Genomic DNA, 12,413 nt, shown 5'->3' on the forward strand with positions numbered 1-12,413 from the left:
TTATGCTAATATTTAATTTTTATCATAATTAAAATTATTTTAAATTTAAAGGATAATTAAAATATTTTTAATATTTTTACTATGAGTATGCTAATATTTTTATTATTGTGTGCTCTAACAAATTTTTTTAAACTCTCAATTTATGAAAATTTGTACATGATGATTTCAGACATATGTGTAGCAATTAAATTCGAGTAACATTATTCTTCAAGATTATTCTTGTTCATAAAAATACAATAGATCCACATACTACACAGCTTTAATCTATCACCACGTTTCTTTGGGGGAAAAAAAATCTATCACCACGTTTCTTACCCTTACTAAACTTTCATTTGCATAAACAATCACGTGTTATATATATATATATATATGCTTGTTTTTAAAAAACTTCTTAATTGATGGTGATCTAGGGGAGAAGGACCACTGTAAAAAATAATAATCCCATAAAAAAAATAATTGCTTGCAATATAAAAATCTTTTAAAAAAATAACATCACATGAAAAAAGAGAAAAGAAAATAATAATATTGATGATGGTGATATTAGAGTTAATAATCATTGATGCTGATAATAGAATATATAATGATGAGGGTGTACACTATGGTATAGATGTTGTTTTACAGAGATTTTTTTATTATTGGGAATCTGGCGACGTGTGTCTAATGTAGGATATTCTCCTAAATGCAGGTTGAGACTTACGGATAGCGGTGCTTACACCTTCCATTACGGCTCGACTTGGCAATTTTTCGGGAAAAACTCCGTTTGTATTTATGGGCTGGTAAGACTATTTTGAAGGGTCAGTAGTGGATCTGATTTCGGACTGGGTGGGTGTTGGGGCTGGGTAGGGTTAAGAGATCCATTGATAGTGTTAAGAAGGAAGACTTAGAACAACTGCAATTGAGCTACTAGCACCGGATCTTCAACCTACCTATGAGTAATGGTGAGAGGATTTTGCACCGTCACGACCAGTTCGACGGATAACCATAGGAGTGTACTCGGTGGCAGCGAACACGGGGCTTCTCTGAGCGGAACAGATGGAGGTGGGCTGGATTGCGTTGAGATGCGGTGAACAGAAGCTTCTTTGCCGTAACTGCGTCATCCCAAATAGCTTCAGTGTGCCTTCGCGGTTCGTGATGAGAAGGCTTGATTCGCTGCGCCCCTGGAAGCTAAGCATATTGCGTTCAGGATCGTTGATCCTGCTTACTTTTATCCTTCTTTTTTTGGAGATAACTGCTCCTACTTGTTGATGGTTATTATCTTTCAGATGTTTTCACTGGCCTTACCGGCGTGGAGGCAACAAAGAAAGGAACTAATGAAGGAGAATGAAGGAATGAATGAAACGAGCACAAAATCCAATACTGCTAATACTGTAGCCAATCTCTTTTTCCTCACAAAATTTTTTTTTTCCTTTTCCTGTAACGGATCCTCGCTGCATATAACGAATCTTCAGTACATCAACTGCACGGCTCAACAACCAAATCATCTTCTTTCCCACTTATGATTCTGCTTCCTTGCAGTCAGGTCATCTTCCTTCTGCCGTATAATTCTGCTATGTCTCTATCTTTTTAAAATAACATCTGTACCGTATAATTTATCAATAATGAGTATAAAAAAGTAGTGATATAATGGTATTAATTTTTTTGTTGAATAAAATTTTGTAAGAATTTAAAATCCTACATATTACAAATATAATCATTACAAAATTAATTTCTATTAATATTTGATAAATTGTATTCATACTATCTCAAAATAATAATTTCTTTAATATCGAATTGAACTTTATTTGAACCTATATTAATGTAATAGGGACTAGCTACTTGATCCGAAGGACTTTATCACTTGAATAACAAAATTGAAAAAAGAATCACGTGAGAATACGGTTGAATAAATCACACGTAACATAAACATATAAGTGTGTAACTAATAAGAAGATACATAAATTCGTTAATACTACATGTACATTAAATTAGTTATCAATATAAAATATATATTAAAATATAAATATATATTAAAAATAAATAAATTATATATATATTTATACACAAATATATTAATAACTGATTTTAGTGACTAATTTTAGTGTACGAATAATATTTTTAATAAAAATGAAATGGTTAACCAAAAATAATTCCTTAATCTATTTAATTTAAATTAAATTGCTCCCACAAATTAATTCTTACAAGTAAATAGAACTATATATATGATCCAAATTATTCATATGCTAAACATGAAACAGCCACCGTACTTTTAGTAATTTATAAGAGTTCAATAATTAAGAAGTTAAATTTTTAACTAATATCAATTAATTTTTTAAATAACTTTTTATTCTAAATTTTAAATTCTCAAAACAATAGAGTAAAAAAGTTTTACAATAAGTAGAAAACTTGCTAGTATTAAATAATTAAAAAATTGGTTTGAAAAGCAGCTAAGCTTTTCTTGGCATGGCTTCTTCTTATTATTATTAGGAGTAGCACAATAGTACTAATACATATTATATGTGGAGATTAATGAATTCTAATCAAATAATAATTAATTATTAACTACTAATAAGATTATATAATCTAGCTGCTAGAAGCTAGTCCTTAGCAACAAAATTTGTGAGCTTGTTTATAAGAATATCAAAATCATCTTGGCTTCTTATGAGACTGAGACGCACGTAACGATCATCACCACTATACGTACTTCCTTCATGGCCATTGATGCCAGCAGCTTTAAGAATCTCATAACAATTCTTATCTTCTTCTCTTTCACACTTCAACCATGCGTACGCTGTCACCAAGATATAATTGAAGCCAAATTAAAATTAAATAATTACTTTGTAAGGACACACATGATTGATATTATGATGAAGTTTCATTTTAACTATAGTAAAACTTTAATAATATATAGTTTATTACTTATTGGGAGACACTAATCTTCTTAATTAAAAAATTATATATCCAAATATTCAACAAATGAAAACTAGCTAGCTACCCACTAACCTTATTAGTTATTATATTAATTATTTAGGTGATTAATTATTTAGGTGATCACCACAAGGATTATGAAAACTGAAAAAATGTGGTGAATAATTGATAAAAATATTAATATAATTCAAAAAAAAAGTGAAATTTGCACAGATCAGAAACTAAAATAATATATATGTCTTATTGATCCAAAAGTCAAGAAGAATGTCAAATAACTCCATTTTGATAATTAAGTTAAAAAAAATTAAGGATTTGATTATGTAACTTTTATGAAAATAAAAAATTTCAAAAACAATTTTCATCGGTTCATAAAGTTTTTTTTTTTCTATTTTTATATTAATAACTTAGACAAGGCATTGTAATTTGGGTAAACTATTTACTAAAATAATACTCAAAAGTTTATTGCACTCTAAAAACAATACTTAGAAATACAAAACAATAAATAAGTCTCTAAATAATTTCAAAACGTGAAAAAAATAACTAAAAAATATTATATTTTTTATAAATAACAAAAAAAATTTATATTTAACAAACAATTTGTGTTTTGATCGAAATTTTTGAGACGATATTTGAATAATTAAAAAGTAAACACAAAAAATAAAGCAAAATTTGATATTTTGACTTTAAAAAAAAAAGATATTTACAATAATTTTTTTAAAAAAAATTCAACTAGTATAAAAGTATCAACTTTTAAAGATAAAATATCTTATTTTTTTAGAATATATATTTAATATTTAATTATTTTTATTACGTTTTTTAATTTTTAAGACTTATTTATTTTTGGAGGTAATTTTTGCCAATGATATAATATTTTACATACTATTTTGATAGTTTTAATTACTTCAGAATCGACATCTATGCTGTGTATACCTGGTGATGGATCTCGAACCCTTTTGAAAAATGTGCAATATTGAGGAGATAGTTTCTGTAAAGAAAAACGTTTTGACTTTGATATAATTTGTTTTAGCCTTATCCAACGATCTCTCATTGTTGAATATCCAAATTGGAATATTTCTTTTCCATCTCCTTCTTCAAGAATTACATTCAAAATCTTCAAAGTTCTAAGCTGTGCCTCACGAGATACTCCCACTGTGGTTAAGTCCAAGTATGTTAGCATCTTTTCGTACACACCCTTATCCTTTATTATTGCCCATCTGTAATTAATTATAATGAAATCATGAATATATATCACTTATTAGTAATGATATGTGAACCGAACCAGCCGGTTCAATAAAAAACCAGTTGTGTGATTTATCTGGTTCAAAATAATCAAAACAAAAATGCTATTTGAACATCAAAATCAGTTAACAAAATTAATTACTGTGTATTTATATATAAATACATGTGTTATTTAACTCATTTGTAATGTGTATTTTGTATTCCAGCTCCAGCATATATTTTATATTAATGACTGATTTAACATTTTAATAAATACGTTAAATTTGTCAATTAAAATTTTTTATAAGAAATTTACTAATAATAACTTGTTAGTTAAATCTAAATCTTAAAAAAATTGAAGATTTTTTTTCTGAATAAGAATTCAAAACTAAAATTGATGAAATTTTGATGACAATGCAAGTATCTCTCTCTTACCCAAATCTAGTGCCAGCATGGCCTGTGAATTTGGAAATTGTAAAGAGCATGAGATCATCATCAGCTGAAGAAGGAAGAGGTGTGAAATGTGGCCAATAATAAGCTCTATCGTTAATGGTTTTAACATTTGGACCTTCAAGAACTGCCTTGGTTAATTTCCCTTCTGGATTGGTTGGTGATGTCACAAATTCAATGAATGTTGTGTCATTATCTGTGTTGTTCTTCCACAATGATGTGTCCCCTTCATATCTATAATCCCTTGAATTGAAAAGCTCTGTTTGTGTTCTATACAACTGCATTCATCCATGCCACAACTTATATATAAGGAATCATCATTAATAAACCAAGAACACATAGATTATTAAAAAACTAATAATATATGGTGGAAACTCAGATGTAGTCGACTTCACGTGAAGTTGATAGATGAGAGCCGTTAGATGGTTTGACTGATTTGACTAAATTTTTATCTAACGGCTCTCAGCTATCAACTTCACATAAAGTCAACTGCACCTGAGTTTCTACCATAATATATATATATATATGGTAAAGACTCATGTACAATTAACTTAATGTGAAATTGATAATTGAGAGTCTTTAAATAATTTGACTGACTTGACTAAATTATCATCTAACGACTCTTAACTATTAATTTTACATACATAAAATTAACTGCATCTGAATTTTTTATATAAGCTTACTGGGTAATATGGGGCAGTGGCTACAACTTTTGCTGGAGTGTCCGAAGAGTTATTATTGGAAGATAATGCATAAACTGCAGCATTGAGGAGTTGTGTTGACCCGCCTCCAAATATTATGTACCTTCCATCAGTCACTGCATTTCCAACAGTCTCATGCAGTTTTTTTATATGATTCACCAGTAATTGTGATATGTATGATTCATCATTGTATGTGTATCCCATTCTGTACCACCCTGATACTAGCACTGCACTACTTGCTGCATGCCTCATCCAAAATGGTTCCATAAAATATGGATCTCCACTGCCATCAAATCATTTATTTCAAAATTTCAATGTAATTTACTGTCTCAAGTAAAGATAAAGATAAATAATTTCTCTCATGCAATAGTCCATCTTGAATTTAAAATGTAAATTATAACAGCAGTTTGTGTTTCCTCATCCACTTCTTTCCTCTTCCGACTTGTTCGGGTAGCAATGAACATCTCAAACCTTTTTGGTTCCTCCTTTGTTTCCTTTGTTGCTTGCTGCAAAATAAGATCATACTTCAATTTTTTCCTTCAATTTATGCAAGTATAAATTCTAATAAATATAAATATTAATTATTACTTGTGAATTACTAATACAAAATGATAATATTTATTAATTACGTAATATTGCAGTTAAATTATTAAGTAAAGACAACTCCATTTTACATCATTAATTATTGATCTAGGAACTAGCTATATACAAAGGTGAAAACTCAGGTGCAGTCGACTTCACGTAAAGTTGATAGCTGAGAGTCGTTAAATGATTTGAATGATTTGACTAAATTTTCATCTCACGGTTCTCAAGTATCAACTTCACATGAGTTTTTACCATGTAGGAAATGATGAAACTGAGGTGTTATTATTATGAGTAGTATAGTGAGTCAAATTAGGGTTTAGTTACCTTCCAGCATCAGCAGCACAATGAGATGAAAACTTGGAGCAATCAGAGCCACTATAGCATGGATTGCATTCACAAACAGGTTCATGCCCATTCAAAACCAAACCATATTCCAAGTATGCTCTTCCATGCCCGGAGCACGGTATTATCGCCGCCACGGCCTCCGCCGCACCGACCCTACTCCATTTTGTTACATAATAATCAAACAAGTTTGAGCTAGACAATGAAATTATTAACATGGATATAGCAAGAGATAAATAACTTGGACTACTCGTCATTGTTATCATTTTTTCCCACTCACGTTCTTATGATGATAAGCTTTGTGGCTATGACTATGCATTTATATAGTTTAAATACACTAATGTTAGTTACAACTTAAAAGTGTTAATTAAGGTACTATAAAAGACAGAGCAAGTTGTTATAAGAGCCAAATAGCATGCATGGCAGAAAAGCATCTTTCTAATAATCTAATTGCAATTAACTCGCTTAAGACCGCGTTAACACTTAACAACCATGCTTAAGCTTTATCTGCAATATTTGACCCCGGATTAATCGGTTTTTAAAATCAACTAGAGTAGTAAACTATATATATTTTAATTGTATTGAAAATTAAATTTTACATGACATATGCAATGTTGATCTCACACTTTAAATCACATGTATGGTTGATTAGTTTTTTAATTTTTTAGTATGTAATCTTTGTTTAGAGCGTGTGGAAAATTCTAATCATGGGTTGTTAGGAAATTTCAACTACTCCATGCCAAAAACATGACTTAATGATTTTATTTTTTATTATTACTAGCTAGCGGCGGCCATTTTTTTAACTAACTTTTAGTAATTATTAATATAATTCATTAAATTTAAATATTTAAATTATTAGAGATTATATAATATGTGATTATTTGTTAAGTTATATTTTATTAAGTTGTGTTCTTTGAATATAAATATATATTTAATGGTTAAAGAGTATATATATACAAAGAGTAGTATAACATAAAGATACCAAATTTCATTCACAAAGTAATCATTTTAAAATTATTTCCAAAATCAATATTAATTGATACATAGTATCTAGTGACTACTAATTGTTTATTTCCAAAGTCAATACTAATTAATTTTATAGTATCTAGTTACTATTTAGGATACGTACAAGGTACATAATATAGATGCTACATTCATGCACATCAAAATAATTTAGTTATTAAATTAATCAAACGAATAAAATACATATTAAAATAATATAAAACATAAAATATTTAAAATAATATAAAGAGATAAATACCAAATCGGAATTCGAAATATTCTGAAAGTGATAAAATAGTACTTGACTTTTATTATTGATAAAATAGTCTTGAAAGATTTTAAAATTTGACAAAATCACACAACCGTAAAAAGATGACTTCATAGTGAACGGAAAACACGCTGTCGGAAGAGAGCTTCGATAATGACAGAGAATTTCGGTGATATTTTCGACGACTTCCTCTTCTTTTTCATTATCGGAGCTTTCTTTTGACGGTCATATCAGCATTTTTCGTTTACTGTGACAGTCATTTTTAATAATTGAGTGATTTTGTCAAATTTAAAAATTTTCTAAAAATTATTTTCTTAATAACAAAAATCAAGTGTCATTTTGTTAATATCAAAATTTTTCGAAAAAAATACCAGAATAAAAAAGAGAAAGACAGTAGCAATATCAGAATCGAAAGGAGAGATAGAGAAAAATAGTGATGAGAAAAAATATTTTAGTTCAAAAAATAATTTTAAAATCAAATTAAACATAATAAACAAATTTCAATGAAAAAAATATTAAAAATAATTTTAATTTTCAAACTAAATTATACGAATAAAATTGTACTTAATCCTATTATTAAACGTTTGCTCTATCAATTTTATTAATACTATATCAACTTATCAAAATTTCTACATGATACTAAGATCATGTACCCCAAAAGAAGAAAAAATAAAAATCAAATAACGTTATTCTTGTTTATATGAATACCAGCTAAGAGATCTACATAGCTTTAATCACCACGTTTCTTACCCTTACTAGTTAGTAGTTACTATGCTTGGAATAATCGACGAAGATTACGTATCTAAACTTTATTTGCAGAAACGACGAGGGCCAGTTCTCTTCCGTTAACTACCACACTATATTAATACAAAAAATAATTATTTTTAATATCGTAATATAATTAAATATATAATATACATGTATAAAACTATTTACATACTTATAGTGCATTAAAATTAGGACAATTTATGTAAAGAAACCAAATGAGATTCAATTTTATATGAATATCCTAAATGAAGAAACGTTATGTGAGAGTCCTGTTTATATGTAAATCAACTTCATTAAATTCGATTTAAAGACTTTGTATGTAAATCAAATTTAATGCATTCGATTTATGACCGTAGTGAATCAAATTAACATCATTTATTCGATTTAAGATTTGCATAGTAAATCAAAATTGATAGTTTCAATTTACACAGGAGACTCAGTAAAATATAATAAATTGAAAGAGTTGAATTCGATTTACTCAGTAATAAATTTTAAAAATAAATTAACTCTACTAAATTTGATTTATCATATACAATCACCTTACATAATTATATATAAACCTAATAATTTGAAGTAAATAGTTTTGATTTATTATAAATAAATTTTAAATATTATAAAGTCAAAGCTAATAGAATCCATTTATGTATAAATTTAACAGTTTGAATTTATTTGATTCGATTTATTATTAAAATGATCAAATCAAATTTAGTCAATTTAATTTATATATAATTATAAATTAAAAAATATATGTAACATTTCTTCTTTTAAAAAATTCACGTAAAATTAATTGTGATATAGTCGTTTGATGTAAATTGCCCTTAAAATTATTTTTGTTTTTACAGGGAGTAAAACAGAAAAATACATGCAAGTAAAGAAAGATCTGATATCTAATCGTTGTTATCTCCTGGCCTAACAACGAAAGCCCAACACTGTTAATAATTATTTCACACTGGATAGATCTTACATTGTGGTAAATGTGATATATCCAGTTATCTCACAACTAATAAATAGAGAGATGGGGAAGGAATAATTGGGGGTGGCGCTACCTCAGCCAATCATTAATCTCGTTAATCAACTAATTATCCAAAAAAGTAATCTAACTTAAAATTAACAACTCATCACCTTCCTCATCCACCTTTCCGTTATTCACCATTATCTTCGAATAGCTACTTTCTAAAATCTTCTCTATCACAACTATGAAGTAACAATAATAATAAAAAATAAATAATAATGATAACACATTAATTAGTTCAATTTTCACTAGCCACAGCCGCCGCGAATCCTTACCAGGCCTATCCCTCCCTCCGATTATCCGTCCCATTTCCACCCACAACCGCCGCGACTCTTGTCCCGATCCCTTCCCACTATCGCCTACGTCGCGCGCCGATACGCCGTCGTCTTTCACCTCCGGCAACAACGCAACGACACCGACACCCTCTCAACAAAGCCAACAACTCGTTCGTTATGAATCAGATCCAGTTCTCATGCCTCCCACGTCACCATTGGAATCACCACAACCATTATCCCCTTCAAGTTACTTCTACGACGAACAACATAACTACGTCGCAAAAGCCAAACAAGATCTCTACGATAAACAAAGCGATCTGGCATGGCCGTTTGGGGATCTTCAAGGAATCGACGGCGATGACTTCAGGGAAACCGCATACGAGCTGTTCTTCACGGCGTGTAGGTCCTCGCCGGGCTTCGGTGGCCAGAGCAGCCTCACGTTCTATTCGAAGCATGAGAATAATAATGGTGCGGGTGCTGGTGCTGGTGGAGCGCCGGTGTCGCAGTCGAGTAGGGTGAAGCGTGCGCTAGGGTTGAAGATGATGAGGAGCACCTTGGATCAGAGAATTTCGGCGGCGGAGTCTCCGGCGATGTCGCCGTTGATGTCGCCTTTGGTGTCGCCGGTGGCGGGAGGTAGCAGCCCCAAGTCTCGGTTGGTGAAGCCGAGGAAGCAGATGAGTATGGCGGATGTGATGAGGGTGCAGATGCAGGTGACGGAGCAGAGTGATAACCGCCTCAGAAAAACCCTAATGAGGACCCTTGTTGGCCAAGTAACTTCAAATTATTATTGTTTATTATTATTATTTTTCAAATCTTCGATATAAGTCACTCAAGAAATAAATATGCATAATAGGCTTTATTGTTATTATTTATTAAAAGTAAAGTTAATATTCGAGTGCTAAAAAAATAATATGAATAGTTAAAAAAAAGTAATTTTTTTGAATGAATTTAAAATGTGACAAAAAATAACTTGATAATATTTTGGTAATTACCATTATTGAAATTTCAATGTTCTAATAACTTTTTGGCTGGGTGGTTCTTTGGTGTAATCGTCCATGGTTAGTGTAACGACAAATAATGCATGCATGGTGAGATGGCAATGGATATCTTGTTATCTCAGATTTTTTCCATCTTGTTGAAAGAGTAGTTAACTAATGATTCATGTTATTGTGTAAATTTGATTCTCTGTCCAGCATTGTATCTAATCCTCCAATTTATAATCTCAGCCACTTCAACCAAAAATAAGAGTCATCCTAATTCTAATTAACTACTATTAATTGATTATGCAGATAATGAATATTGTTAAATATAACAATTCGATTGATTCATCTAGCTACACTAATTTTGGTCCAAACTAGCTAACTATTAATTACAAAAACAAACTTGAATTGCAGCTTGGAAGACAAGCAGAAACGATCATCCTCCCATTGGAACTCCTACGCCACCTTAAGCCCTCAGAATTCAACAATTTCCAAGAGTACCATTTGTGGCAGAAGAGGCAGCTCAAGATGATTGAAGCAGGGCTCCTCTTGTACCCTTCCATCCCGGTCGAAAAGACCAACCAATTCGCCATGAACCTCAAGGAAATCATAAAGAATGGTGTGGAACAGCCTTTGGACACAGGCAGGAACTCAGATACAATGAGAACTTTCAGCAACTCTGTTCTTTCCTTATCAATGAGGAACCCTGATGGTGGTGCTCCCACCAATGTGTGCCACTGGGCTAATGGTTACCCTGTCAATGTTCATCTCTATATACCTCTTCTTCAATCCATTTTTGATCTAAAGGAGGAAACTTCAATCCTTGATGAGGTTGATGAGATGCTTGACTTAATGAAGAAAACATGGACATCATTAGGGATAAATAGGTCAATTCACAATGTGTGCTTTGCATGGGTTCTGTTTCAAAAATATGTGGAAACTGGCCAAGTAGAACATGACCTACTTTGTGCCTCACATGCAATGTTGAATGAGGTTGCAAGTGATGCTAAGAAAGAAAAGGATCCAAAGTATGTTGAGATATTGAAATCCGTGCTAAGTTCATTGAAGGATTGGGGTGAAAAGAGGTTGCTTGCTTACCAAGAATATTTCCAAGTTGAGGCTGCTGGAGAAATTGAGAACCTTCTTCCTGTAGTTTTGTTAGCACACAAGATTCTAGGAGACGTTGCACCCTCTGGTGAAGGTAGTGAAGGGAAAGGAGGGGATAGGGTTGATGATTATATTCGATCTTCAATGAAGAATGCATTTGAAAATGTAAGTGCTAGTCTAAAAATGATGCAAATTATACTTATTTCTGAACAGAATTAGTCTCATTTAAAGTGCAGGTTCCAGTTTAGAGAGTAAAATGCAATATCTGAATAGTTGATAACAATGCTTATTACTGATTTATATAATGGATTTCTCGTTTTCTGATGATCATAGGCACTCCAAGCAGCAAATGCCAAATATACTCAATGTCAAACAAAGAAAGAAATAAGTGAAGTTATGTTCCAATTAGCACAAGAGATTGAAGACTTGGCAAATAGAGAAAGACAAAGTTATAGTCCAGTGTTGAAGAAATGGCATGCAACTGCAGCTGCAGTTGCAGCATTGACATTGAACAATTGCTATGGATTTGTTTTGAAGCAGTATTTAACTGAAATGATGACAACAGAAACAAGCGAGACAATTATAGTACTGCAAAGGGCTAAAAAGCTAGAAGATATTTTGGTCCAAATGGTAGTTGAAGACTCGGTTGATTGTGAAGATGGTGGCAAAACAGTAGTGACTGAGATGGTTCCTTTTGAAGTTGATTCAACCATAGTTAACATTTTGAAGAGATGGATGGATGCTTCAATGCAAAGAGGGAATTACTGTTTCCAAAAAGCAAAAGAACATGAAGTAAGTTCT

The 12,413-nt window shown here is 30.9% G+C and overlaps 2 protein-coding genes across 2 annotated transcripts in view; one reads left to right on the forward strand and one right to left on the reverse strand.

Moving 5' to 3' along the window:
- Positions 2,397-6,565, reverse strand: LOC107642246 (tryptophan aminotransferase-related protein 4-like). Its single transcript, XM_016345537.2, has 5 exons — positions 6,183-6,565; positions 5,256-5,556; positions 4,558-4,850; positions 3,835-4,118; positions 2,397-2,767 (listed from the first exon to the last, which is right to left on the reverse strand). The coding sequence occupies exons 1-5, from the start codon at positions 6,464-6,466 to the stop codon at positions 2,574-2,576; spliced, it is 1,356 nt and encodes a 451-aa protein (XP_016201023.1). The 5' UTR covers positions 6,467-6,565; the 3' UTR covers positions 2,397-2,573.
- LOC107641571 overlaps positions 9,435-12,413 on the forward strand; it is a 4,893-nt gene continuing 1,914 nt past the window's right edge. The window contains exons 1-4 of the mRNA XM_021124090.1: positions 9,435-9,439; positions 9,488-10,295; positions 10,920-11,777; positions 11,946-12,404. Of these exons, the coding sequence (XP_020979749.1) occupies positions 9,435-9,439; positions 9,488-10,295; positions 10,920-11,777; positions 11,946-12,404 (2,130 nt within the window). The remainder of the gene's footprint in view (positions 9,440-9,487; positions 10,296-10,919; positions 11,778-11,945; positions 12,405-12,413) is intronic.

This window comes from Arachis ipaensis, chromosome B05, assembly GCF_000816755.2.
Source record: "Arachis ipaensis cultivar K30076 chromosome B05, Araip1.1, whole genome shotgun sequence".
NCBI lineage: Eukaryota > Viridiplantae > Streptophyta > Magnoliopsida > Fabales > Fabaceae > Arachis > Arachis ipaensis.

Bases quoted from the DNA above. Each gene is read 5' to 3' on its own strand.
- LOC107642246 (XM_016345537.2), bottom strand. From the start codon at position 6,466: ATGATAACAATGACGAGTAGTCCAAGTTATTTATCTCTTGCTATATCC. The intron at 5,557-6,182 runs GTAACTAAACCC...ATTTGATGGCAG, and splicing joins TGTGCTGCTGATGCTGGAAG to TGGAGATCCATATTTTATGG. The intron at 2,768-3,834 runs GTATACACAGCA...TCTTGGTGACAG, and splicing joins GGTTCGAGATCCATCACCAG to CGTACGCATGGTTGAAGTGT.